General features: G+C 43.2%; 1 protein-coding gene across 3 annotated transcripts; it reads left to right on the top strand.

Annotated features, from left to right (window-relative positions):
* Positions 1–132: 132 nt before the first annotated feature.
* ATAD1 (ATPase family AAA domain containing 1) lies at positions 133–27,985 on the top strand. 3 transcript variants are annotated; one of them, XM_066619189.1, is made up of 10 exons: positions 133–208; positions 7,335–7,510; positions 11,430–11,528; positions 12,745–12,865; positions 13,632–13,832; positions 15,986–16,092; positions 22,502–22,591; positions 23,830–23,880; positions 24,229–24,362; positions 25,531–27,985. In XM_066619189.1, the coding sequence occupies exons 2-10, from the start codon at positions 7,349–7,351 to the stop codon at positions 25,649–25,651; spliced, it is 1,086 nt and encodes a 361-aa protein (XP_066475286.1). In that variant the 5' UTR covers positions 133–208; positions 7,335–7,348; the 3' UTR covers positions 25,652–27,985. The 3 variants fall into 3 exon arrangements, with proteins under 3 accessions (XP_066475286.1, XP_066475287.1, XP_066475288.1); XM_066619190.1 differs by lacking the exon at positions 133–208 and adding an exon at positions 478–557; XM_066619191.1 differs by lacking the exons at positions 133–208; positions 7,335–7,510 and adding an exon at positions 7,599–7,695.

Here is a 27,985-nt window from a genome sequence, read left to right as displayed (position 1 = left end):
CAGGAAACCGTCTAACGACGGACTTCGCAGCCGCCTCCGTTCTAAGCCCGCCGCGTCTTAGGCGGAACCTTCGTCCCTGGTTTCAGTGCAGGGGGACGGAATTCACCGACGGCCCTCGCAGAGGAGGAGCGAGAAACGAGCCGTGCCGGAAGTCGTCGCTGCCGCCGCTTCTGGGTCCTCTCCCTACACACCGCTGCGTGCCGGTCGGGTGAGTGTCCCGATCTAGGGTGCTGCGGCTCTCTCGTCCTTGGCGCTCCCTCCCTCCCTCGCCTTGCCTGTCTGTGTCCTCTTGTCCTGGCCCGCGGCGCCAGAGGGGAGAGCGGCCGGGAAGGTCACCGGCGAGTGGCCGCCCAGCGCTGCCGCTTTCGCTTTCACGCGCTCTGCTCTGCGGCCGGCGGGTGGCTGTTCCCCCGCAGGCCTTCAGGCGCCTCTGAGAGGAGGGAAGAGCCTCAGCCTTCTCCTCGCCGTCGCCCTGGCAGTGGCCAAGGGCACCCCCGGGCTGTGCCTGCGCCTCCCTCGCCGCCTTGCCCTTGCTTGTGGGGGCCGGCGCTTCTCAGGTGGGGCTCGTGTCGCTGCTGCTGCCCAGGCCTGGCGCTTCTGGGACTGCAGTTATGGGCAGGCCCTGACAGCTGCCTTCTAGGCCAGGGTGTCACACTGAAGGAGCAGTTGGTTCGGCCTCCGTTGCAGTTGGGCTCACCCAGCATGACAACTGTGGGGGCCTCCTGGAAAACATGGCAAGATTTGCATGCTTTGTCTTCCTTCACTGGCAGCTCAGCTGCATGGATGAATGTAGGCCAGGCAGTTGTAGAATGCAAGTGGTTCCCATGCTGATTCTGTTCCCTTCCCCTCCATCTAGACTTGGGTATTTATAGGAGGGGATTATGTCCCGTGTATCAGACTTTGAGCTATGGTACCGTTATCAGAGCAGTTTCCTTACGGATGGATTCTGTATGTACCTGTTCTATTCCTGAATACGAAATGTACAGCACACATTTGCTGTATTAAATGTATCTAGTTTGCACAAGTCAAACACTTGTGCACAGCCTGTACTGATCATTTCTGCCTAGCCACATGGCAGTTGGTGAGAAGCATGACTGTGCTCAGGGGTTCCTTGGCATGTGCTCATTTGTTAGTTACTTATGTTATCTAGCATGTGGACGTTGTAGAGAATGAATGTTGAAGTGTGAACTTGAGTGCAATGGTTCCCAGATGTTTTCACACACTTTTCTACTTTTTAAAATGACAGTCTATTGGGACCCACCTAGTTTTAGGAAACAAACAAAATGTTTCACTTTTATCAGCTGCTCAAGCCTTTGTTTTTATCCCTTTTGGTATAGTAGGAGGGTCATCTTCTGGAATGCTTGATGACCTCCAGGTTCATCAGTGAGAGACTGTTCTTATATTCCCTTGTCTGACCTTCATGAGGAGCTGAGGCATGTTCACCTATTTATGAGTAAATGCTCATGTGTGGCTTAGTTTCGCTTTCTATAGGGCTCAATCCATTTTCCTTGTTAGCTTGTGTGTGGGAATGCCTTCTTGAGTGTTTTTTGGGGTCTGTGTTCACTGGATCAGGTCCATTCTGGTGGTGTTGTGATTCTTTCAACCTCCCTTTCAAAGTGGATTAGGGCACGTTTGCCTACTTGTGAGTAAACTCACACATGCAGTTCAGTTTCATTTTCCATAGGGTTCAATACACTTTCCTTGTCAGCTGGGGGGGGATTTCCTTCTTGAGTATTTTTTTTGGGGGGGGGCCTACATTCATAGAATTGGGACCATTCTGGTGGCACTGTGTTCCTCTCAGCCTTTTCTTCAAAGTGGACTGAGGCATGTTTGCCTACTCATGAGTAAATGCACATGTACCACTCGATTTCACTTTCCAGAGGATTCAATACATTTTCCTTGTCAGTTTCAGGACCCACCTACAATCAGGTCAGGGCCCACTGGTGGGTCCAAATTCACAGTTTGGAAAATGGTGGTTAGTGAATATATGTTCTCTAATACTGAGTTAGATCCTTGATATTTCCACGTAGACTGAAGATGTTGAGGACTGAACCTGAGAGCTTTTGCATGCAAGGCACAAGAACAGCCTCACTGGATCAGGCCAAAGGCCCATCTAGTCCAGCTTCCTGTATCTCACAGTGGCCCACCAGATGTCTCAGGGAGCACACAAAACAACAAGAGACCTGCATCATGTTGCCCTCCTTTGCATCGGGCATTCTGAGGAAACCTGCTTCTAAAATCAGGAGGTTGTGCATACACATCAAGGCTTATAACCTGTCATGGACTTTTCTTCCAGAAATTTGTCCTATCCCCTTTTAAAGGCATCTAGGCAAGATGTCATCACCACATCCTGTGACAAGGAGTTCCACAAACTACACGCTGAGTAAAGAAATATTTTCTTTTGTCTGTCCTAACTCTCCCAACGCTCAATTTTAGTGGATGTCCCCTGGTTCTGCTGTTGTGTGAGAGGGAAAAGAACATCTCTCTATCCATTCCCTGCATAACTTTGTTTGTCTCAATCATGTCCCCCATAGGTGCCTTTTTTTCTAGAACCAGGGTGTCCAAACCCCAGTTCTGGGGCCACTTGCGGCCCTTGAGGACTCCCAACCTGGCTGGCCCACAGGGAGCCCCCAGTCTCCAATGAGCCTCTGGCCCTCCGGAGACTTGCTGGAGCCCACACTGGCCCAACACAACTGTACTCAGCATGGCAGCCAACTGTTCGAGCTCTCACATGATCTGTGGAACAAGGGCTCCCTCCACTGCTTGCTTTTTCACAACTGTGATGCAGTAGTGGCAGCAAAGGAAAGGCCGGCCTTTTACAGGCCTTGAGCTATTGCAAGACCTTCATTCGTTCATATAAGTTCCATCTCTAATATATTAATTTATGTAAATTTATTCAAATTTGAAATGTAAATTAAATCTTTTTTTCCTGGCCTCTGACACAGTGTCTGGTCTGTGGAACTCTTTGCCACAGGATGTGGCAATGGCATCTGGCCTAGATTGGACAAATTGGACAAATTTCTGGATAAAAAATCCATTACAGGTTACAAGCCATGATGTGTATGTGCAACCTCTTGATTTTAGAAATGCAAGGGATTTCAGATGCAAGGGAGGGCACCAGGATGCAGGTCTTTTGTTATCTGATGTGTTACCTGGGGTATTTGGTGGTCTGCTGTGAGATACAGGAAGCTGGACTACATGGGCCTATGGCCTGATCCAGTGGGGCTGTTCTTATGTTCTTAGTGTCAGAGAGATGATGTGACCCTTCTGCCAAAACGTTTGGACACCCCTGTTAACGACTAAAGAGCCCCAAACGCTGTAGCCTTTCCTCATAAGGGATGTGCCACAGCCCAGTAATCATTTTAGTCGCTCTCTTTTGCACCTTTCCACTTTATCCTTCTTGAGATGTGGCAACCGGAACTGGATGCAATATTCCAGATGTGACCTTACTATCAATTTGCACAATGGCATTATAATATTATCCATCTTCTAATGTTTCCAAGCATAGAATTGGCCTTCCTCACCGCCGTTGCATAGTGGGTTGACCCTTTAGTCAAGCTGTCCACCAGCACCCCAAGATCCTTCTCCTGATCCATCACTGACAGCTCAGAACCCATTAGCCTATATGTGAAGTTTTGATTTTTTGCCCCAATATGTATTAAACTTTACACTTGCATTGAAAGCACCTGCCATTTCAATGGCCATGGCCAGGCTCCTTGGCTCATCATTTCTGATGAGGTGGATACAGCTTCCTGTAATTCCAGTTATCTTTTAGCATGCAACTGACAGCGTAGGAAGCACATACAAGGCAAAGAATGAATGTGAACAAACAGAGTAATTAGTATGCAATACCGCGATCCACAACTCATTTTGGTTGGGATGACAATTGGGTTTTGAGAAGGAATTTGAAATAAGGAGTGATGGTACCATGCAGTTGTTCTGTGAGGGAATTCCAGATATAAGAGACAATATGGCAACTGGATGGCTTAATTAAGAGAGGAGACTACATTGGATGAGGCTGATAAAGTTGGAGAAATGAACATCATTAACGGGATACATTGGGAAATCATGGCAGATAGATAAATGTTCTCCCCAGCCTAAAAGTAAGGACAAAAAAATATAATTGATATGGAAGGACATGGGGAGCCAGGATAGGAATATACAAAATATTGTATGGCCTTAAAGGAAATTGTTTTTGATGGAACAGTTCTAAATAGAAATATAACAAAGGATCCGGGATTTGGACTAACCCGGGGTGTCAAACTCATTTCATGGAGAGGGCCAGTTAGCATTCAGGGCTCCAGCTGAGGGCCAGAAGTGATGTCATTAAGCAGAAAGTGACATCATTAAGGAGCCATTGGCCAGAAATCAGACCCTGTTCTCATAAAGAAACTCATTAACTGCAAATGACAAAAGAGAAAGTACTCAAATCTTGATCATATTTCAAGATTTGGGAAAGCCCAATTTTCATGTGGGCTGCCATTTCAGCTGTAATACCTCAGTACTGCTGAGAGCCTGAGGACTGGATAAAAAGCTTCCAGGGGCCGCATCTGGCCCCCAGGCCTTATGTTTGACACCCCTGGACTAACCCATCTGCTCCATGAGTGGACCTTACTGTTCCACCGTGTCGTCGCATGACTTTCATCTAGATTGGGGGACAGGGATGCTCTGGGCAGTCGTGTCTGCCCAGTTGTCCTGTTGCGCAGCCTTTTGGGACGCCGGGAAACAGACACAACTGCCCAGATCGTCCCTGTCCCCCTATCTAGGTGAATGTCATGCAGCGACACGGCAGAATGGTAAGGTCCAAACGGGGACCACTTTTCTGTTACATAGCGGTCACGGGTTTGATGACTGCTGACTTAAGGCCATGCCAATGGGGCATGAGCTGCATCCTGCAGCGGGGGAGCAGTCACGGAGGCCTCCTTAAGGTAAGGAGAAGTTTGTTCCCTTACCTCAGAGCTGCAGTGCAGCTGCATTGACTCTGGAAAGTTGGATAGGATTGGGCCCTTAATGACCGATTGAACATGGAAAAATGAGGTAGGGAACAGTTGATCAGGTTTCTCCTGTATCAGTAGTGAAGAAGCAGCACCAACTTTCTCATGCACCTATTAAAAGTACAGGAGTGTCCTTTGTGCAACCCTAAGGTGGTTTTGCTTTTCTAGCATTGGATGCAGCACAGTGCATACATCTGATTACACCACTTCAGCTCACACCACTGCTGCTTCTCTCTTGTGACATTCTTCAGGAATCTTTTCTGTTACAAGATCTGGGGTAATCCAGATTGGGATTGAATTTATGGCTAGAGTGATCCCACAGTCAGGTAATCACTATTGTACATTACCACTAGTATAGTAAAACCTGCTGCTAACAACTCCCTCCCACAAGTAACTTGTCACAGACATTGTTCAAGCTGTATTATGACATACAGGTATGTGTGGGGAGGCATTCTAACCTGTCAGGGTGAATAGTTAGTTATGAAGATCTGAAAATATATTGAGAGCGTAATCTTAACAGCGTGTTAGACTAGTGTATGCACCCTGTGCCGGCCCAGGAGTGTCACAAACATGCATGTTCATGGCTACTCAAGAGCTGGCTAGGCTGGCGCAAGGACATGCACTGGCCTGCCAGTGCTGGATCCAGCACCAGATGAGGTGAGTTTGTGCCAGCCCAGGCAAGCCGGTGCAGGGAGTAGGAGAGGGTGGCAGAAGGGTGGAACAGAGGCAGGTAGGGGGCTTTGGGGGCATGGGAGGGCGAATCTCAGGCCAAATCCTAACCCCTGTCTCTGGCCTGAGCATGGGGCTACTTGGATTTGCTGGCACAGATGCAAGTAGCCCCATGGAGTGGCTGGGGTGTTACTTGGGGTAAGGGGAAAAATATCCCCTTATCCCAAGTTGTCCTCCAGGCACTTCTTAACCTGTGCTGGATACTGTACAGGCCGCTCAGCCTACCTGTTCCAGCACAAGTTAGGGATTGGGCTGCCCATGTTTGTTTCTTCAAATACCTTTTTATATAGTCTTTAAAAATTGAAAGTGCATATCTGTAGCTAGGTATACTGTTTAAGTGAAGCTTTCAGAGTTTATTAGTAGAAGAGCCTAAAAATATTACTATTTTTTTCCCTTTCAGTGGTCTGTATTGAAAAGCATACAGGATTCATAATCAGCTGCTTGCAGTTGTATACAGAGTACCACTTTGTAAACTTTTTTATTAAGAAGCAGTATATAAGTATTCTTAATAATAACTGTAACCCTTCCCTCATGTATGTGTGTGTAATAAAACCACAAAACCAGAACCAGAGAAGAGATGAAAGAGGAAGCCATATTTTATCCATCCAGACCTAGTTGAGGAGGGTCCTGTCTCCACAGAGGCACTTGAAACACCTGACCCTAGAAGGCATTTCTGGGTGGGTAGATTATTCTCACTGCCTGGCCTGATGCAAATATCTCTTTGGTGTCACCACTTCAGGGATGACATAAGAGCAGGCACCACCACCCTTCCCCTCATCCTTATCATATAACTGTAGCTATGGGTGTGTGATTTGCATATACAGTACTTGAAAGTTGCTTTCACTTCTCTCCCTTTCCTCATTGTTTCCTTGTGTCCTTCTTTGGGAAATTGTGAACTCTTTGGGACAGGTAGCAATCTCATTCTTTTCTTTTGTAAACCACTTTGAGAACTCTGTTTAAAAGGTGCATATAAAATACGTTTACTGTGTGGTGGGTCTAACCATGTGTAGAGATGGGCATTGCCTTTGCTCGTATTGTAAGCCATGCTTCTCTGGTTTTCCAAGCAGTTGTTCAAGTGATGTAACTATATGAATGGCAGCTGTGTTGCTGCTTCATAAAGTCAGATCCATCAAAAGGTGAATGCCCTCTTTTTTTAAAGCAACTCTCACAAGTTTGTGGTAGTTTAGTTCTACCTTTTAAGTCAAGTTTTAAAGGAGAAATTCATAAAGCAAGTACTGGTGCCCCCTGGTATCCACAGATCCAGCTCTCTGAGTCCCCCTCCACCATTACCTTGCCTTTGTTCTTTTACAGATTGCTACAAAACCTTCTTTCTTTTACAGGTCACTTAAACAGTAATGCAGTGAGTAGGCAGGAAGCAGGCATGATACAGGGAGATTGCCAGAATGTTAAATTCTCAGTTATCAACTTTATTCTATTTCTTGAAGTTTTTTTTTCCATTTTATTTTTTTAAAAAAGACTCATCTCATTTTGTATATGCATGAGTAATGAACTAATAATGTATGAACAATGCGGTTCTTGTATTTTATACTTTCCATGCTTTCCAACAGTGCACGTCACCAGTGACCCTTTTCCCTCCTTTCTTCCATGTAGGTGAAACAGGCAAAATGGTACATGCTGAAGCCTTTTCTCGTCCCCTAAGTCGGAATGAAGTTGTTGGTTTAATTTTCCGTTTGACAATATTTGGTGCTGTGACTTATTTTACCATTAAATGGATGGTAGATGCAATTGATCCCACCAGGAAGCAAAAAGTAGAGGCTCAGAAACAGGTAGGCACAAACAGTAAAAGATTTCTTCTTAAATATCAATCTTACAGCACAATCCAAAGTGCTCGATTGACGGCCCAGGAGTGTTGCACAAGTGCCATAAGACACGTTTGCATCTCCTTGTGAGTTGGGAAAACTGGTGAGAGGACATGGCCAGCCTCCATGTGCCAGATACCAGCCAGCAACGGGTGAGTTTGCACCAGCCTAGAGAGGTTTGGGAGAGGGTGATAGGAGGGCAGACTGGTGGGCGAACTGGGTCCAGGAGAAGAGGGCTTGCTTGGCAACCTAGGCCATATTCTAACCTCCCTCCCAAGTAGCCTGGCAGCATACCGGGCTGCTTGGATCTGTGCTGATTTCACTGGTGCAGATCCAAGTAGCCCCATTGAATGGCTGCCACACTACACGGGATAAGGGTAAATAAATCTACTCCAAGTTGCACGACAGCCATGTCCTACTCTGTGCTGTATACAGTACAGACCAGCTGGCCTGCCTGTTACAGCACAGGATAGGATTGGGCTGCCATTCTAATTAACATTTATGAACAGAAAAAGTTAATTGTTTACTTATGGACTACCAAATCCATCAATGATGTATTCCATATATAGCAAGATATGAATTAGTCCTGTTTAGAAAATATATTGCTTACTAATGCTTACAGGTTTCCAAGTAACAATGGACACACAATTCCAAGAGTCTAGGCCATGGGTGCCCAAACCCCGGCCCTGGGGCCACTTGTGGCCCTCGAGGCCTCTCAATGCGGCCCTCAGGGAGCCCCCAATGAGGCTCTGGCCCTCCGGAGATTTGTTGGAGCCCACACTGGCCTGACACAACTGCTCTCAGCGTGAGAGCAACTTTTGATCTTTCATGTGAGCTGTGGGATGAGGGCTCCCTCCACTGCTTATTGTTTCACGTCTGTGATGCAGTAACGGCAGCAAAGGAAAGGCCAGCCTTGCTTTTTGCAAGGCCTTTTATAGACCTTGAGCTATTGCAAAACCTTCATTCATTCATATAAACTCATCTTTAATATATTCATTTATGTAAACTTACGTAAATTTATTCAAATTTTAAATGTAAATCAATTCTTTTTCCCCCCTGCCCCCAACACTGTCAGAGAGACAAAAACTTTGGACAGCCCTGGTCCAGGCCATCTGGCTGTAAATTAAAGAAAACAAAAAGAAGTAATTTTTCCTGTGTACACTTTATTTAGCAGCAACATGTGCAATTAACAAAGTATTTTGTTTGGCAGTCTGATAAAATTGTGAATAGTGGAATCAAAATATTTTGTTTTCAGCAGCATCTGTGCCCAAAATGTGCGGTAAAATGCAAAACTTCTCTGTATCAGCCAGATATTTTTTATAGATGCTCAGTCTATCATATCTGGCCTTCTAACGGGGGCTGAAGAGCTTCTTATTTCACCAGACTTTCTCACTGTAATTGTGTTTTTTGGTTGGTCTCTTCTCTTTGAATCTGAATCTTGTTATAGCCCTATTTATAGCCCCTTACATTATGATATTGTTTCTTTTTATTATATCTGCTGTTTAAATTATATTTTATCATGTGTTAATTATTGTAATCCACCCTGAGCATCTTATTTTTATGAGAGGATAAGTTAGGATATATAAAACATGCAATATAGTCAACTGTTTTTCCTTTGGCAGTCACTGCAAGAATATCATCCAAAATTTGGATTCATATGGATGTGAAATGTAAAGGGACATAGAAGTTGCCATTAATTTGTACGTTATTTGAGTGGATAGGGGCATCGTGGATCATCCAACTCTCTTGTTTAGATGCTAGCTTACCCATTGGACATGGTATATTGGTTGGACTAGAATTGAAGTGAGGTTAATTTTGTCCTTGCAATCACCTTTGCAAGGAAGGTGATTGCAAGGACAAAATTAACCTCACTTCAATTCAATCACCCTATCACTATCACCTTCAGAGTTAGGGTAGGCTGTAATTGTAATGAGCCCAAACTCACCCAGCAAGCTCTGGGGATGAATTGGGTTTTGAATCAAATCAAAGCCACCTTCCTGCCTTTAGAATGGAAGGTAGCTACCAGAGCCTGCGAGCTGAAGGAAGTAGCAGTTAGTGCTCAGCACACCCCTTCCTGATCTCTGCTTTTCCTTTTTATTAGGTCAGCAACTCAGTAGAGGAGAGCTGGTAGATTTATCCAGTGCCACCATTCCACGCTAAGGAAATGGGCAGAAGGGGGCCATCTGGGAAAAAACCATCCCTCCCAGGAGAGCTCAGAACACAGGGGTCATAGTTGAAAATCAAATTGCAGTAGCTCTGACATGCAATCAGATGTGATAATCCACAGAATTACTGATGTGAACATAGGCTAGGCAGGCAAGTAGTCAAAATATAGCCAGTTAATTAAGAACTTCAAAGAAAGGGAATTTAATGAAAGGGGTAGAGAGAAGTACAAAAGCAGGCTGATGAAAAGTTTCTGAACATAGCTGGATGTACACAAAAGATAGCTTGACCAAATCCAATGTAATAATTAGTTACACCCAGCAGTGAGTACTGGAAAGCAAGAATGAAGCATACAAAATTCCAGCCTGTCACTAAACCAGTGATGTTTGCAGGCTACCTTGGAATGAAACGAACAAACAAAACAAAATTAATTCCCTCAATGAGTCTAGCTAGAAGTCCAGTCCTTATTGCTAGGTCCCTGTGCTGTCCAAGGAGTCCTAGTCTCTGCACTTCTTGGAGAATCAATGGGTATGCCTTCTGTAAACCAGCAGTGGTTCAATGGTAGACCTAGCAAAGCACACCCAAGCATCCTTTTGGTTTATCTTAAGAAACCTAGATGATGTCATTTGGTTAACTGAGTGGAACCCACCTGGCCATTCCAACTTATCACTTTACCTAGACAGGCAGGATTGACTGCACAGTCAGTAGACATGCCAATCTCATTAAGAGGCGTGGCTAACCTGGACATAGACACACACTTATATAGCCAATAACGTGTCTTTTGGGGAATGGTGTTTTCAAAGAAAGAACAAAGGCTACTTAGGCAGCTGAACCAGGATAGAAGCTTCTGATGGATTAGAACAGGGGTCTCTAAACTTTTCAGCCAAAGGGCCACATCAAATATCTGACACAGTGTTGAGGGCCAGAAAAAAAATTAAATATAAAATTTAAATAAATACATTAGAGATGGAACTTAGATGAATGACTGAAATGAATGAATGGGCTCAGATGTCCAGGATTTCTCCAAGCATCAACACAGCCCAAGAAATAAAGCACATATACTTAAATGGACCCCCATTCCATTCCACACAACTCTGGTTGTGTTTGCTTAACTGGGCCAGAGACTCTCAGGGGATTAGAGGCTGGCCGCGGGCCAGATAGAGGCTCTCCGCAGGCCACATCTGGTCCCCAGGCCTGGGTTTGGAGACCCCTGGATTAGAAGCTTCCAAAAATAAGGAAAACGTGGGTGTGGGGAAGCAGGGTATTCCTCAGATTGCTGCTTGATCCTTCTTGGATATTGTTTCTAAAAAGGATGAAAAAGTCTGCATCAAGGCAGAGTCCTTTCTTCTGCCTCAGTTTTTTATGGATATATGGGTTATGGTGCCATTGTCATTGAAAGGGTCTTACAGAGTATTGGGCAAAGATTAAAATACAACCAGGGCATGCTGTGACTTCTCATGCAGACAAACCCTGAAACGATAAACAGTTTACTTATTTGAACTGTTGAACTATAAAAGAACAACATGTACAAAGAGAAAGAAATGAACAAATGGTTGGGGGGGAGGTTATATTTACAAAAAAGATAATTTTGGTTGGCCTCATTCACAACTTTCACTTCCCTGATTGTTACTTGGAAATGTGTATAATTTCCAAAACAAGCAGAAATTTAACTAAAATAACCAATGATGTAATGCTACTGAATGCAAGCTTTTTTTCTTTATAGGCAGAGAAGTTAATGAAGCAAATAGGTGTGAAAAATGTAAAACTGTCTGAGTATGAAATGAGCATTGCTGCACATCTTGTGGACCCACTTACCATGCATGTAAGAGTCTATCGCTATCTCTCACTTTCTCTTCTTTATTCATTTATAAAATGAATTTTATAAAATTTATTCATTTATATTGGGAGACAATAAAAGGTTGTCTTTGAGATGGAAAATGTAGGTGCTGTTGTTCAGTAGGAATTTGGACATTAAAAAAATTGAGCAATATTAATTGGGCATTAAAAAAATCTTTCTAATTTATGAGAACATCTGTTTAATCAAAATAGCTTTCTAGCAGGAAATCCTCTTATGTATATCTCAGAATAGGGAATTGGTCAAGAGACTCTTCCTGGGGGGGCAACTAGAAAACAAATATATGTGCTCCATTTGGCATTTTCTATAGAAGATGCCCTGAAGTTCATAACTATGTAATTACATGTATACATGTATATACATATAATTGTATATAATTATGTATATATAAATATGGATGCATAAGAGCAGAGCTATTTCTTGGCAGACAACAAGAGAGGCTATTTTTGTTTGAGTAAGATACGTTCGTGTTTTTAAGATATGAGTTTGTTTATAATTCCATCTCTGTGTGTGTGTGTATGTGCATTCATACCTTTAGATACTAAATTATCTTATAAAGAAGAGTACAGGGGGCCCCATATCCACGAATTCACTTATCTGCAGATCGGGTCCAGGACACTCCCCCCAGCATGCACTCTCCCTGGAGGCAAGGGGAGCTCCACTCTGAGGACCCTCCAGGGCTTCCCTGGGCCTCCCAATGCCTTAAAAGGCATTAAAAATCACTTCCTGTTTCTCCATGAAACTGGAAATCATGTGTTTTAAGCCTCAGTGTGAGCTCGGAAGAGGCTGTGGATGGACATCCTCAGCCTCCGCTGAGTTCAGAGGCCCTTCTAGAGGCAAGGGGAACAGATCTCTCCCGCTTCCAGAGGTGGGTGGCCCCTGGGACCGCAGGAATGTACTTTTGCCCATATTCACGATTTCAGCTATCAGCGGGTTGGTTCCAGAACAGAACCCCCATGGAGAAGGAGGCACGCCTGTATTTGTTTTTTTTTCTTTGAGAACATCCACATTACTCTTAAGCATTGTATTTATATACTGTGAACGTAATTACATGGAGAGTTATAAACTTGAGAGAAGTCAAAATGTAACTCCTTTCCCAACTTCTTTGGAAGTTAGACTCTGTGGCTGCTTATTTGCTTGATAATGACAACACTGTATTCTCAATATTGCTCTTGTGCTTCAGGTAACATGGAGTGATATTGCAGGTTTAGATGATGTTATTACAGACCTGAAGGACACAGTCATTTTGCCAATTAGGAAGAAACATCTGTTCCATAACTCCAGACTCTTACAGCCACCCAAAGGTAGGTTTTGTGACAACCTGGCGCATGATTTTTTAGAGTTGACTATAGCAGATTTTCTCAAAAAGCGAAAATTCAAACCATTACAAACATCTCTCAAAAAAGCAGGGGAAGATCACATAGCTTGGGTCTCTGTGTAGTCTGCTGTTCACATTGGAAGCTCTCTGCATTGTAGAGGGAAATGTGCCATGCTGTTTATGTTCCAGCATTGCTGAATCATTGAAATTGGTTTTAACCATTTATTAGAAGTAGTTATGGCTTGAAATACATTTTCTTAACCAAAATGAATGGAAACAGAAGACTGCAATTCTTAATTTCACACATATATCACAAGTGCCATTCTAATCACATACATACAGAATAGAAATTTGATAAATGAAAGTTACTTTTAATTAAATTAAGGCTGCAATCCTATACATGTTTATGTGAGAGCAAGTTCCACTGAACATTGTGGGACTTGTTTCCATATAAATATGCTTTCAAATTGAGCTGTGAAGTGTCAGTATGTTTCCCTTTACTGAACAAGTGTTCTATTGACGTTCTTGTATTAGTCTTTCTCTTCCATTGAGAAATCATGTTGGTTTTGACAGGTAATCCTGAAGGAAATGAAAAGTTCAGATTTCATAACAGAGCTCATATATCCAGCAAACATAGTATATGTGAATGCACTTACAAGCAAGCTTATTAATGTCAGGATGTGACTATAGGAGTATGCATACTATGTCTGTCACACTAAACAATGATATGTTAACTATGTGTTGCTTTTTAGGAGTACTTCTCTATGGTCCTCCAGGCTGTGGTAAAACCTTGATTGCTAAAGCTACTGCAAAAGAAGCAGGCTGTCGATTTATTAATCTGCAGCCCTCAACACTGACAGACAAATGGTACGGGGAGTCTCAGAAACTTGCGGCTGCTGTTTTTTCCCTTGCTATAAAACTTCAACCTTCCATCATCTTTATTGATGAAATAGGTAAAATAACATGTATTTTTCTGTGTAGAGCATGTAGGAAAACATTTCACGGAACTGAAAAAACTACAATACGTTGGTCCTGTAGAATAAATAGGTATTCGGAAACCTGAAGTGGCAGAAAGGAGTGAAGTGTCAGAGTTTTGTATTTATGGAAATAGGTACTTTAAATAATTACTTTGAAAACTAAGAAACGTTAAGACAGTTTACACTGAGAAAGCAGAAAACCTCTATTGCTAATTATTTATATTTAGATACTTAATTTGGTGAATGTTGTAAGAAGGCATCAGCAGGATTATCTCTCATCTTTATCCTATGAAACTGCCACATTTGGTGTTACAAGTTTTGTTAATTTGCAGTTTTTACTCTTAAAAATGTCCACATTTTTAATTGTTTAGGTCACTAAAAACATCCAAAGTTGATTTTCTAAATCCTGCTCTTTTGGTATTGAAAGTTAAAACAGTACCCTTAGAAGAAAATTTCACATACTATGCTATGTTAGATGTCAGGATCATATATGTTGAATATATCTTACAAGAGCGAGGCAAGGGGCATGCCAGGAAAGAAGCAAAAAAAGTTAATTCAATCTTGGGAACAAATATATACCATATGTGCTAGTTCAGTGTTTCTCAGACTGTGGGCTGGAACCCATTTGGTGGTTCATGACCCAATTTTTGGTGGGTCCCACAGAGCCTCCAGTGAAAACACAGGTGATGGAAAGATCAGATAAAGAATTGCCTCAGGTTATTCAATTGCTGAGGTTATTCAAAAAATTAGATAGCTGCTAACTGCCCTGCAAAGAACTGAGTTCCTGAAGTTTGCAAAGTTTTTGTAAATATAGAGATAAATGTTTGGGCATCTTTTTTTCTGGTGTGCTTTTTCTTGCAAGGCCATCAGTGACAGGTAGTGAGGCAGGTCAAGGCTCGGTTACATAACTAAGCCCTTTAAGCCTTGAGGCTATTCATTAGGGCTGCCTCATTATGAGAAATGGATCAATTTTTGTGCAAATAAATTTTTTCTATATCACCTTTTTAAAAGTCTCATAAAGCTAGGTCGGTCCCAATAGAGTGCCATTTTAAAAAGTGGGTCCCAATACTACTAAGATTGTGAACTGCTGTACTAATTTGTTTAACAGTTCTATACATTTGTATCTCTTTTATTCTTTTAATTTTTGAGCATTTTTATTTAGTTTTGTAATCAGCAGTTCAGTAAAGAATGCAAGAAATGACAGGGTGTCATGTTTGATAAATATGACAGGATCCTCATTTTTCAGATCTCGTACCATAGCTATGTGAGATTAATCTTTTATATCTAGAAATGTAAAAAATGCAGCCGTAACACTAGGTAAGAATCTGCATTGGTCAGTGTTGTTATCTCCTTGGCTGGGTTTCAAAGCACTGTTTTAGGCGCACCCAAGGACTTCAGCATGCCCAGCAAGACTTTTGACCCTCCCCCTTTAGACTTCTGACCCCATGCCATATCACAATAATCTGCTGACTTGAATTTTGTACGATAGCCTTCCTTCTTTAGTTTGTTTATTTAAGCAAATATATTAATGAGTTTTTTATTACTAGAATTCTGTGGTATATTGATGTGTGTTAAATTTACCAAGCAAGAGTGCATACTCAGGATTTCTTAATCATTAAAGCAAAGCTAATCTGTATTAAGTGATCCTGAATATACATAAGTGCCTTCTTGGATTAAATGAAAGTACAGTGAGGTCAGCAATATTTGCAAAAAGAGCCAACAAATTACAGGTGCTTGATAGTAGATTGAAAGTTTGCCAGTAGTCCACAAATGAGTTGAAGTCTATTTCCTGTGCAACTCTTCCATATCGCCATATGAGATGGTAGTCTTCTCTGATTCAAAAATAGTTTGCCATATGATTTACAGGGATGCTGTTCAAGAAACACTAGCCTGACTCTTCACCTATATACATGGAGTTAGTTGCATGGTTCTTTGGATCATGGTCAACATGTTCTGTAATTTATCAGTCCGGTGAATGTAATCTGAATAATGTTTAATAGCATTGTAACTAAAAAGTGGATTTGCATTTAAGTTAATTCTGTATTTGTCACTGAGAAGTTAAACAGGATTGCCATAATTCATAAAGCAGGGGATCAAAAGTTCTTATTCAAGTGCTCTTTAAAAATTAGATTCCTTCTTGCGAAGTCGCTCAAGTTCTGATCATGAAGCTACAGCTATGATGAAGGCCCAGTTCATGAGTCTCTGGGATGGTCTGGACACTGACTATAATTGCCAAGTAGGTACAATATTTATTCCAGAAAACGAGTATTACATTTCTCTCCTTAGAAGGCAGCTGTAGACCACCATTATTTATGTAGTACTGGCTAAATCTCAATTAAATGCCAAGATAAAATGGGAGAATTTAAATGCAAAATGCAGCCATTCCTATTTTCTCCAGCTTAGAATAGTAGCTTGAGTTTATTCCTTAACTGTTCCTTAAGGCCTCATTTAGATGAAGGCAAGGAATCAGCAGTACACAAAGTTGTGTTTCACAACTTTGAAAGAGGCAAGTGGCTGGTTATAAAGGTTGCTTCTAAGGAATCTGTAGCTATGCAGTGCAGCCTCCTGGAACTCTGGCTTTGGTTTCTTGTACATGCCCTTCATTTTTAATAGAGTTTTCTTTGTCATATTGGATATTTAAGAAGATGCTCTTTTACTTATCTGTATTCTACATGGGAGGAAGCTTTATGTTATGTTATGTTGGCAACCTTCAGTCTCGGAAGACTATGGTATCGCGCTCTGGATGGTTGTTCTGGCACAGCGTCTAGTGTGGCTGAAAAGGCCGATTCGGGAGTGACAATCCCTTCCACACTGGGAGCAAGTGCAGTCTGTCCCTGGTCTGTCTCCCTGGCTATGGGCCTTCCTTCTTTGCCTCTTTGCCTCAGACTGTTGGCCAAGTGTCTCTTCAAACTGGGAAAGGCCATGCTGCACAGCCTGCCTCCAAGCAGGCCGCTCAGAGGCCAGGATTTCCCACCTGTTGAGGTCCACTCCTAAGGCCTTCAGATCCCTCTTGCAGATGTCCTTGTATCGCAGCTGTGGTCTACCTGTAGGGCGCTTTCCTTGCACGAGTTCTCCATAGAGGAGATCCTTTGGGATCCGGCCATCATCCATTCTCACAACATGACCAAGCCAACGCAGGTGTCTCTGTTTCAGCAGTGCATACATGCTAGGGATTCCAGCTCGTTCCAGGACTGTGTTGTTAGGAACTTGGTCCTGCCAGGTGATGCCGAGGATGCGTCGGAGGCAGTGCATGTGGAATGCATTCAGTTTTCTCTCCTGTTGTGAGCAAAGAGTCCATGACTCGCTGCAGTACAGAAGTGTACTCAGGACGCAAGCTCTGTAGACCTGGATCTTGGTATGTTCCTTCAGCTTCTTGTTGGACCAGACTCTCTTTGTGAGTCTGGAAAACGTGGTAGCTGCTTTACCAATGCACTTGTTTAGCTCAGTATCGAGAGAAAGAGTGTCGGAGATCGTTGAGCCAAGGTACACAAAGTCATGGACAACCTCCAGTTCATGCGCAGAGATTGTAATGCAGGGAGGTGAGACCACATCCTGAACCATGACCTGTATTTTCTTCAGGCTGATCGTCGGTCCAAAATCTTGGCAGGCCTTGCTAAAATGATCCATGAGCTGCTGGAGATCTTTGGCAGAGTGGGTAGTGACAGCTGCATCGTCGGCAAAGAGGAAGTCACGCAGACATTTCAGCTGAACTTTGGACTTTGCTCTCAGTCTGGAGAGGTTGAAGAGCTTTCCATCTGATCTGGTAGATGCCTTCTGTTGCAGTTCCAAAGGCATGCTTCAGCAGGACAGCGAAGAAAATCCCAAACAAGGTTGGCGCAAGAACACAGCCCTGCTTCACTCCGCTTCGGATGTCAAAGGGGTCTGATGTGGAGCCATCGAAGACAACAGTGCCTTTCATGTCCTTGTGGAAAGATCTGATGATGCTGAGGAGCCTGGGTGGACATCCCATCTTGGGGAGAATCTTGAAGAGGCCGTCCCTGCTGACCAGGTCGAAAGCCTTCGTGAGATCTATGAAGGCTATAAAGAGTGGCTGTCGTCGTTCCCTGCATTTCTCCTGCAGTTGTCTAAGGGAGAATACCATATCAGTGGTGGACCTGTTGGCTCAGAATCCGCACTGCGATTCTGGATAGACGCTCTCTGCAAGTACCTGGAGCCTCTTTAGTGCAACACGGGCAAACAGCTTTCCTACTACGCTAAGGAGAGAGATGCCACGGTAGTTGTTGCAGTCACCCCTGTCGCTTTTGTTCTTGTGCAGCATGATGATGTTTGCATCCCTCATGTCTTGAGGTACTCCACCTTCTCTCCAGCAGAGACAGAGGATTTCATGCAACTCAGTGACGATGATCTCTTTGCAGCACTTTAGGACTTCAGCAGGGATACTGACTTTTCCAGGTGCCTTGCCAAAGGCAAGGGAGTCCAGGGCCACGTGAAGTTCTTCTAGGGTTCGTTCACTGTCAAGCTCCTCCAGCACAGGCAGGCACTCAATGTTGTTCAGCACTTCTTTGGTGACTACATTTTCTCTGGAATATAGCTCAGAGTAGTGCTGCACCCAGCGTTCCATCTGCTGCGCCCGATCCTGGATGACCTCGCCTGCTGCAGACTTCAGAGGGGCAATTTTCTTCTGTGTTGGACCTAGGGCCTGCTTGATACCATCATACATCCCCTTGATGTTGCCCATGTCAGCTGCTATCTGTATCTCGGAACAGAGCTGGAGCCAGTAGTCGTTAGCACATCTCCTGGCAGCCTGCTGGACTTTGCTGCAAGCAGCTCGGAGGACCTGCAGGTTGCGCTCACTGGGACAGGCCTTGTATGCTGCTTGAGCTCTCCTCTTTTCCTCAATGACTGGTGTCACTCCTCAGAGTGGGCTTCAAACCAGTCTGCCGTCTTGTTGGTCTTCTTGCTGAATATGGGCAAGGCGGTGTTGTAAACGGTATTCTTGAAATGTTCCCATCTGTTGGATGCGTTTGCATTGGCCGGGCCTGGAAGAGATTCCTCAAGTGCTCGTGCAAATTCCTCCACTTTCCTCTGAGCCCGGATCTTGCTGGTATCAATGCGAGGTCTTCCTTGCTTTTTCGTGTGATACAGTCGCTTTGCTTGCAGTTTCACTCTGCTGCACACCAGGGAATGGTCAGTGTCGCAGGCAGCACCCTGATAACTGCGTGTGATCTTGATGCTGGGAAGGCTGGAGCGTCTGGAGAGAATCAGGTCGAGCTGGTGCCAGTGCTTTGATCTTGGGTGTCTCCAAGAGACTCTATGTTGGGGCTTCGTGTTGAAGAACGTGTTGCTGACACAGAGACCGTGATGACAGCAAAACTCTAGCAGGCGTTGACCATTTTCATTCATCTTTCCAGTGCCGAACTGACCTAAGCAAGTGGGCCACGAACTGTGATCAGCACCAAATCTAGCATTGAAATCGCCAAGGATGAACAATAGCTCTTTTACAGGGATCTTCTTGATAGTGGTGGCCAGGTCATCATAGAATTTGTCTTTGGCTTCTGCTGGAGACGACAGAGTCGGTGCATAAGCACTGATGAGTGTGACAGGTCCTGCTGATGACTGGAGCTGCAGGGACAAAATTCTTTCACTTCCCACAGTAGGTGGGATGATGGATTCCAGCAGGGTATTTCTGACCGCGAAGCCAATGCCATGTTCCCTGGTTTCGTTTGATGGTTTTCCCTGCCAGAAAAATGAGAAATTTCTCTCCTTGACAGATCCGGAATCTGGCAGCCTTGTCTCTTGAAGGGCAACAATGTCCATCTGCAGTCTGCTCAGCTCCATGTCGATGATGGCTGTTTTGCGTGCGTCGTCTGTTTCTTGCAGGTCATCAGAGAAGCCAGGTGTCATTGTCCTTACATTCCAGGTGCCCAGTTTTAGGGCAGGAGTTTTCTGTTTTCTGTTGCATGGTGCAGAGTTGTCGATCCGCTTGTTGGTTTTCACCCTAAACCCCATGCACCCCATGAGGTTAACGGACCATGGCGAGGCAACACCTTACTGACTGGGGACTGCCCAGCTTAAGGCGGGCAGTAGCTGCCCAATGAGATGCAATGATCTCTCCCAGCGTCGGAAGCAGCCCCTGGCATCACGCTCTACGCCAATCGAGCGTAGACTTATAACCGGTAAACTGCTGCTTCCCGTGTTGTGCCGACGCCGTATGGCGAAGTTGGAGTGTCCTCTCCAGTGCGCGAAGCCTGGGTAAAGAAGGTATGGAGGATACGCTGTTACCATGCAGCAAATCCCCCCTCTCCACGTCGCTGGAATGGTCCAATGGAAAGGCAGAAGCCAATACGGTTGGTTCCAGCGGCGTCACAGGAGTTGCCAGAACGTGACTGTGTTCAGCCATGAACTGCCTCAGGGACTCCGGCTCCTCATTTTGCCTCGAGGTTGACTCCTGAAGCCTTTTCCATAACTGGATGTAGCCACAAGGCAGTGGAGGTTTGGGATCAGAGTTTTCCTTCTCTCAGATGAGCTGCCTTCCCAGGCTGACCAGTCCCATCTACCCGGTGGCTGTTTAGTTGCCTCTTACGGCACGTACAGCCAAACTAAGGGCCTGTTCTTATCCCCGGCCCCTGGGGGATGACGCAGGAGTGGAGGGGCAGAAAGGAAGATTGTGGAAGCAGGGATGGGGCTAATGGAGGGTTGCAGAGAGAGAGGGAGCAGGGGTGGGGCTAATGGAGGATTGCAGAGAGAGAGGAAGGAGGGGTGGAGCTAATGGAGGATTGCAGAGAGAGAGGGAGCAGGGATGGGGCTAATGGAGGATTGCAGAGAGAGAAGAAGCAGGGGAGGAAGCTTTGCAACATCACAATAAGACTTCCACTGATTTCATTTCTGTTCTTTGACTAATAACCTCTCAGAGCATCTAATAAGGTATAAAACCAGAACTACAATTCAAGGCACCCAATATAAAATAGTTGAAGCAGAAAGAATAGAAGCCAGATTAAAATATTATATAAAATAAGAGTCTAGAGCAGGGGTGCTCACACTTTTTTGGCTCGAGAGCTACTTTGAAACCCAGCAAGGCCCAGAGATCTACCAGAGTTTTTTTTACAATGTTCGCGCCGTCATAACATATAACATTTATGTGTACAATGTATGTTGGTGTACCTTGAGCCCCACTGAGTATAACAGGACTTACTCCTGAGTGGACATGCCTAGGATTAGGCTGTGAGGCTGCAATCCTAGCCACACTTACCTGGGAGTAAGCCCCATTGAGTACAATGGGCCTTACTCCTGGCGTTTCCTCCCAGAGGCACCTGAAGGGGGGGGTCGGCACTCCACGATCTTTCCAAGACTTGCGCTTGCCTTTGAGTCTGCTCCTTTCCCTTAAACACACAACAGTCATGATGTTAAACACTGCTCTTGACTGAGATGCTACCATATGCTTGTGGCTCACTTTTTGGCTTATCTCTCAACCCTGAGGTTCAGTTGGATGCAAACATATGCCCATCATACAGTTAACTATTGTATAGTGAGCCTTTGTTTGCCACAGGGAGTCAGTCCATTGTAAAGTGATTTCATTGCATCTTAAAGCAGAGAGCTATTGTACTGATGTCTTTTTACTCTTGTTCTAAAATCCTTTGACAGTATTTTTTTTGCATCTCTAGGTGGCAGTGTCTGACAGCAATATTTTAATGTGTGTCCTAGGACTGTTTCATACATTACAATTTTCTGTAATGTAATGATCATTCTGTAGCGTGAGTGGGTGTCACACTGAGTGCACGGGTGGCACAGCTGCTCCATTCATTCTGTAGAAAAACATAATGCGTGAGACATTCTAATTCAGTAACATTTGTGGAACATAGGTACAGAGAAACAGCTTTTGAATATGAATGCCTTGTATTCATGAGTGAAATTAAGTAAGCACAAATTTTCAAATTTCAGTTTTTTAAGAATTCACTTGGTTTGGGAAATGAATGGTAGTTGGAAGTTGCATAGGGTTGATTCAGACAATCATCTAAAGCTGCCATTCTCGACCCCCCCCCCCTTTTTTTTTTTTTGCTTCAGTGCCCTAGGAGCTCTTCACAGGTTCCAGGGCCCTGCTGTCAAGCAAGGATGCAACACAAACAGATGAACATGAAATCCCCTCCTCACAATTTTCAGATGATTAGTGCTAGGTAGTTGTATATTTTGTGTCAGTCAAAATAGTGTACTGAGAACCAGACTTAAAATGGGAGAAGGGAATATTTGTTCTATTATGAACAGATTAATTTGGGGGGTGGGATGGAAGGCTTCTAGGACTGGGCTAGAAGCCAGGACTTCTAGGCTTTGCAGTTTTATTAGTCGTTTCTTAAAGATGTTGTACATTAAATTAGTATCTGTCTTGCAGGATGCAGACAACATGGTAGTAATCTCTCATGTTTGGAGGCTGATGACACATTTTTGTGTTGGGAGAGAACCACAAAACATGTTCTCAAAAAGACTTTTAGGGACAGTGCAGTCCCTGAACTAGCACACAGGGCACAGCTGAGGGAAGCTCCCAAGTTTTGGGAGCAAGAGCACTATAATCCCAGATCACGAAGAGCACTGTAATCTCATGTGATCAAATTCAAGGAAGTTGCCAGTTCTGTCTTCTGTTTATGATGAATCTTGAAGCAAGCAGATTACCCTTGCTTCCTTTTTTCATTTAGGTGATAGTGATGGGCGCTACCAATCGCCCTCAAGATTTGGACTCCGCTATAATGAGAAGGATGCCTACAAGGTTCCATGTCAATCAACCTGTAAGCCATTCAGTTGTGTGTCTCATATTGCATGATAGATACTGCATCCTGTCCTCTTTGTTACTTCCTATTTCACAGTTGTACAGGTTGAGACTAATTATTCCAGTGGGTTCCTTTCAAGCACTCGGGTGGATTAAAAAAAGCACTATAGCAAATCAATTTAAAAAACAAAGTTTCTTTGCTCCAGTGATTGAAAAACAGCCTTGCTGACCTTTTGACTCTAAGAGTCATTAAGAAGACAATCCATTAGCACTTCACTCAGCCCCTTCCTTCACCAATGCAAAATGATCACCTTTTGGTCAGAAGGAGAGAGAAGGATTGATGGATTGTTAGCCTGCTGCCCTCTCTCTCTCTCTCATTAAGGAGGGTGTTGTTAAAGGATTTGACTCAACTTGAGGACTCAATCCTCAACTAAAGGATTTGGTTCAGTTTTTAAAACTGATTTTAAAGGGATGCATTTTTCCCTTTCTCCAGGGATCAGCACATTCTACCTCATTTGTAGGGGGCCATTCGTGTTGAGTCAAATCCGTGTATAAAAAATCCGTGTATAAATAGGCTGGACCTGTATGTTTCCCAGTTTTCTATCGTTTATCATTGGGGATTCAATTTCCATAGTAGAGTCCTTATTGTTTATGGCCAGCTCAGCAACAGGAACAGTTGGAAATCCTCACTAATGTCAGGAATGCATTTGCTTTCCTGGTTTATATTGGCTTATATTTTCTGATTCCTCATCTGGGCAAGAGAAGTTCCTGAGAGAGCCTGTACCATAACTGAGAAACATAACTGTGTCAGGCATAGGTTGTTCTAGAACCTGTCAAGAAGCAACAAGATCAGCCAACTTCCCTGACATAGCTGAAGGTAGCAGCAGCTTGACCTCCTTAAATTCTGCCCCTGTGGTTGATTCTTCTAACTGATGCTCCCATAACAGGAAGGGAGTAAAGGGAAATCTGAGTGTTACTGATGGGGCAGTAAAGGCACACTGGGGAGTATCCAAAGAAAGTTAATCGGTCATTGGCATAAATTAGTTGGGACTAGAAACAGTGAAGGAGCAATTCTATCAGCAGTTGTCTCCCATGGAGGCCCCAGGGAAATGGGTGGGATTATGCAACAGCACAGTTTTTATCATTCAGATACAATATAGGACATGCCAGAAAACTATCTTGCTATCTAGGAAAACATTGTCAAATTATTCCTGTTTTGTAACTGTGCTAATTTTTTTGTATATGTGTAATTTAAAGGCGCTGAAGCAGCGAGAGGCAATCTTGAAACTGATTTTGAAAAATGAAAATGTAAGTCAATTTGTTTTAACAAACTATTTCTGATTTCCATTTCTAGTAACTTGGAATTATTTTTGTATTGAAGAACTCTGGGACTTAGCATTGCCAAAAAGCTGCCTTGAATAGGCTGTTATATCATAGCCTTGGTCCTTAATACTCCTTAATAAATATTAGTTGGGCAGAACTTCAGCTGGATTGTGCTCTTAAGTCTTTTTTTTTTAAGCTTCTTATCCATCCAGATTGAAATGGAAGTAAACATGACAAATTCCTTGATTTTGTTCCAGTTCAGACTACTCCTTACTGCTTATCAAATAGTTGAATTGCATTTATCTGTGCTATGGGGTTTTGTGCCTTTTGTAGGTGGACAGGCATGTGAACCTCCTTGAAATTGCGAAAGACACAGACGGGTTCTCAGGAAGCGATTTGAAAGAAATGTGCCGTGATGCTGCACTGCTGTGTGTCAGGGAATATGTTAAGTCTTCATATGATGACAGGTACTGCTTTTTAACTAACGTAATACTGTCAGTAAGAAGAGTTGGAATCTGGTGGTCCTTCTTTACAGTGCTTATTCCTAGAATGTGAGTTGTGCACGCTCAACAGGAGGAGGCAAGACTTCTCCTGACCATTCACTTCCATAATAAGATGCTTGTGCTCCTTATACAGGATCAGCACGTGTATTTCTCTAGGGTTCTTGTTCATTGCTTCAACTCTGAACATTATACAGGCACTCAAAGAACAAGAAGTGAAAGTTGTACTTTAACTTTCTGTTATACATACACACCCCTCTTTCAGGGTGATATTTGCAGTTATTATCTTGCAGTGCATGCTTTGGAAATTTTCTAAATTCCTATGATTTTTACACCCTCCATTAACTGCTGATAGTCCAATGCTGGTAGCCAAGTTCTTTCACCACTGTTTGTACATGAATGCACAACAATGTAAGGAACTATTGGTGGCTGAGATGAGTTTGCCAGCAACTGCTGGGACCAGAAATGCATTACCTCTGTAACAGAAAGCCATGGGTAGGGCTCTTTTGTCATACAACTTACAGTAATTAGCACCAGTGTAAAAGCCCTGCAGCTCATGGGACTATTCCCAGGAAACCTATGTTTTACTTATACAGTGTTCTAGAGCTTATAGGTGGGCCTCAATATCCCCAGGGGTCCGTTCTTGGACCCCCATGGATACAAAAAATCATGGATAAGGAAATCTGCAATTTTTGGCCCCTTAAGCCCTATGAGGGGACCAGAGGGCTTTCTGAAGCCCACAGAGGCCGCATGCACCCGCATATACCCTCTGCAAGCTTCAGAATGGCCCATAGAGCCAAAAAAAGCAACTTCCTGTCTCCCTTGGGAAATCAGAAGTGGCATTTTTATGCCTTTAAAGGCATTCAGAGGCCTGGGGAAGCCCTCCAGCGGCTTCCCTCGGGGAAATTGGAAGTCGGTTTTTTGGCCCTATGGGCCATTCTGAAACCTGTGGATGCGAGTGGCATCTGCAGGCTTCAGAAAGCCCTTCAGAGGTAACTGGAGCGCAGCTTTGGTCACCTTCAGAGGGTTTGGGTGGCTCCACCTGTACTTCACTTTGTTGAATGTGATGGTACATCACCTTTCAAGAAGTAGTTACACCACACCTGACTTGTCTATGGTTTTTGCTTTTTTTTAGTCATGAAGATGATGAGATTCGACCAGTACAACAGATGGATCTCCACCGAGCAATTGAGAAGATGAGGAAGTCAAAGGATGTAACAAATCAGAATGTTCTCATGCATGTTAGTTTAGATTAAAGCTCTGGACATTTTTGTGTGTTCTAGGGTGGTTTCAGTTAGTGACAGATTAGGTAATTAGGTAGTTGGCATGGACTGAGAGCAGAAATAGCCTTTTCAAGTGTTTCAGGAACTGTTTTATATGTCAATAATCTAAGTTATTGGCATCAAGAAATTTTTTAAAGTTGGATGTGGTCTCTGTAATATATCATGATGTGGAAGAATTTAGTCCAGTTGAAAAGCAATGTCTTGTTTCATTGTTGCAGCCTTAAAAACCTCTTGTCAGGTTTTAGTGTGGCACATTGTTTCTGTGGGGAGAGGAAACACAATCCATGTATGTATGACTGTGTGTGTATATTTTATGTATATATATATATTCACACAATTTTTATATACAGACATAATGTATGGATAACTTGAATATGGAAAGCCTTTTTCTTTTTTGTTTTCTACTTAATTGCTGGATCAAACCAAATCAGAAGATTAAAAGATTCAATACACGCTCACTTATTTTGTTGTAGTACCTTAATACAAAGACAGGAAAGCCTACTTTCAGAACTTTCCTGGAATGCTGGAAAACGTCTTCCTCTCTCTCCCTACTTTAACTCATTGAAGACCCTGGTGCGAATTGGTTTAGGTAGAAAACTTGTGTGACTCAAGAACTTTGTTTTTATATGAATCCTAGTAACTGTTTTTTTGTTTTAATTTTTTTGCGCTGTCAGGATGAACCATGCTGAAACATGGCTAATTCCATATTGCCAAAGTTTATTTTTCTATTTCTGAATTGTGAATATTTTCTGCTTTAATTCACTGTTAGTGACTGAAAGACTCCTGTTGCTAAAGATCCTGTATTGTTATAAAATGCACTGCAGCTTTTTGTAGTCTTCATGGCACAAATGGTAGAATCTAGACCTCCTGTGGAGTGGGTCTGTGTTATTGAGAGGAGTGTTCTGCTCACACAAGGGGTCCTTGTGTAATGCTTCTTCTGCTTGCAGAGGGAGCATCTAATGACAACACCCTTGCTTCAAAACTAGTCTGGCCAGTATTTAAGTATATTCACGAAGCTTTTTCCTTTTGTTCCTCTTCTTCCCAATGTTGCTAGTCTGACTGGCTCTCTATAGATCTTCCAGTAGATTCCTAATGTTCAAATATTCTTAATAGCAGAGAGGGAAATTGTGAACATTGTAACACTTCAGGTTTATTAGTTAAAATAATAACTTTGAATCTTTTTTCTTATCCTGCAGTATCAACTTGTGCACTAATCAGATGCAGCCTCATTTATAACAATTGCCAAATATATTCACCCGTGTGTGTGTGTATGTTAACATTAACTTGCTAATAATTGAAATGAGCATTGAAAAGCAGTGTATATGTATAAAAAGGGAGGTGGTTCTAGACTTCAATCCACTCTGTTTAAAACTTGATTCTGAACATCAAAACATGATGCTATTTGGGGTAGAATGCTTTGTATAAATGACACTGCTTTGACTAGTAACTTAGGATGTTCTTTTAAAATTGTGATGGAACTCACATTAATGATAAACATTTTCTTTTCAGCAAAGCTCTCCAAGTGAAAAGGGGTTGCATGTAACAAAAACAGGAGACCCACAACACCCAAGCGCTAATGTCCACATCATTGAAATGGTGATTAAGAATTGCAGTTCTGTTAATCTAATTCTTGATTCTTGTCTGACTCCTTGAATGCTTCAAGGAAGCTGACGAGGAGTACAAGACGGAGCCCATCCTGAGCAATTGGCAGGTTGGAAATGAAAGTCAAAAGTTAAAAGATAGGTGGGTGCGTGTATCTCTGTGCACATAAGACACTTTTCCTCTGTATTCTTCTCAGGAAGGGCCCACAGAATTAAGGAATGAGATTTGCCTGAAAGTTTTTTTTTTCGAAAAGGAAATGCTGCTGGTGTGTGCTATTTTCTCCCTGAATTTCCCCTTGAGAAAAACTCTAATCAAATCCCCAAATTTACTGTTTGATGTCAGGGGACCATAAAGTGTTGTTTGGGGATTCTGTGAAACACCTTCTAAGAAGGCAACTCTTAATCCTGGGGGGTGGGGGAAACATAAGTGTACTTGCATGTGATGCCCTCTGGATTTAGCACTGAAGTGGAGTTGCTCTTACAGCTATCAGCCATCAATAGGTCTCTGTATGCTTGGATGCTGGACTCTACAAATAAACTGTGACAAAGTACTTGCTTTGAATAATTCTTAAATTTGTTGCCTAACAGTTTCTTTGAGTATTTGATTACTATCTGTATTTGGAAAGAGAATGAATAACTTTCTCTGTCCATTCCCCTAGTCTAATTTTACCTGCTTCATGAATTTCAATAAAACCATACAAAAACA

This window comes from Tiliqua scincoides, chromosome 3 (assembly GCF_035046505.1).
Source record: "Tiliqua scincoides isolate rTilSci1 chromosome 3, rTilSci1.hap2, whole genome shotgun sequence".
In the NCBI taxonomy this organism is placed as follows: domain Eukaryota; kingdom Metazoa; phylum Chordata; class Lepidosauria; order Squamata; family Scincidae; genus Tiliqua; species Tiliqua scincoides.
Note: the sequence above shows the minus strand (reverse complement) of the source record. Positions and strands in the feature narration are given on the sequence as shown.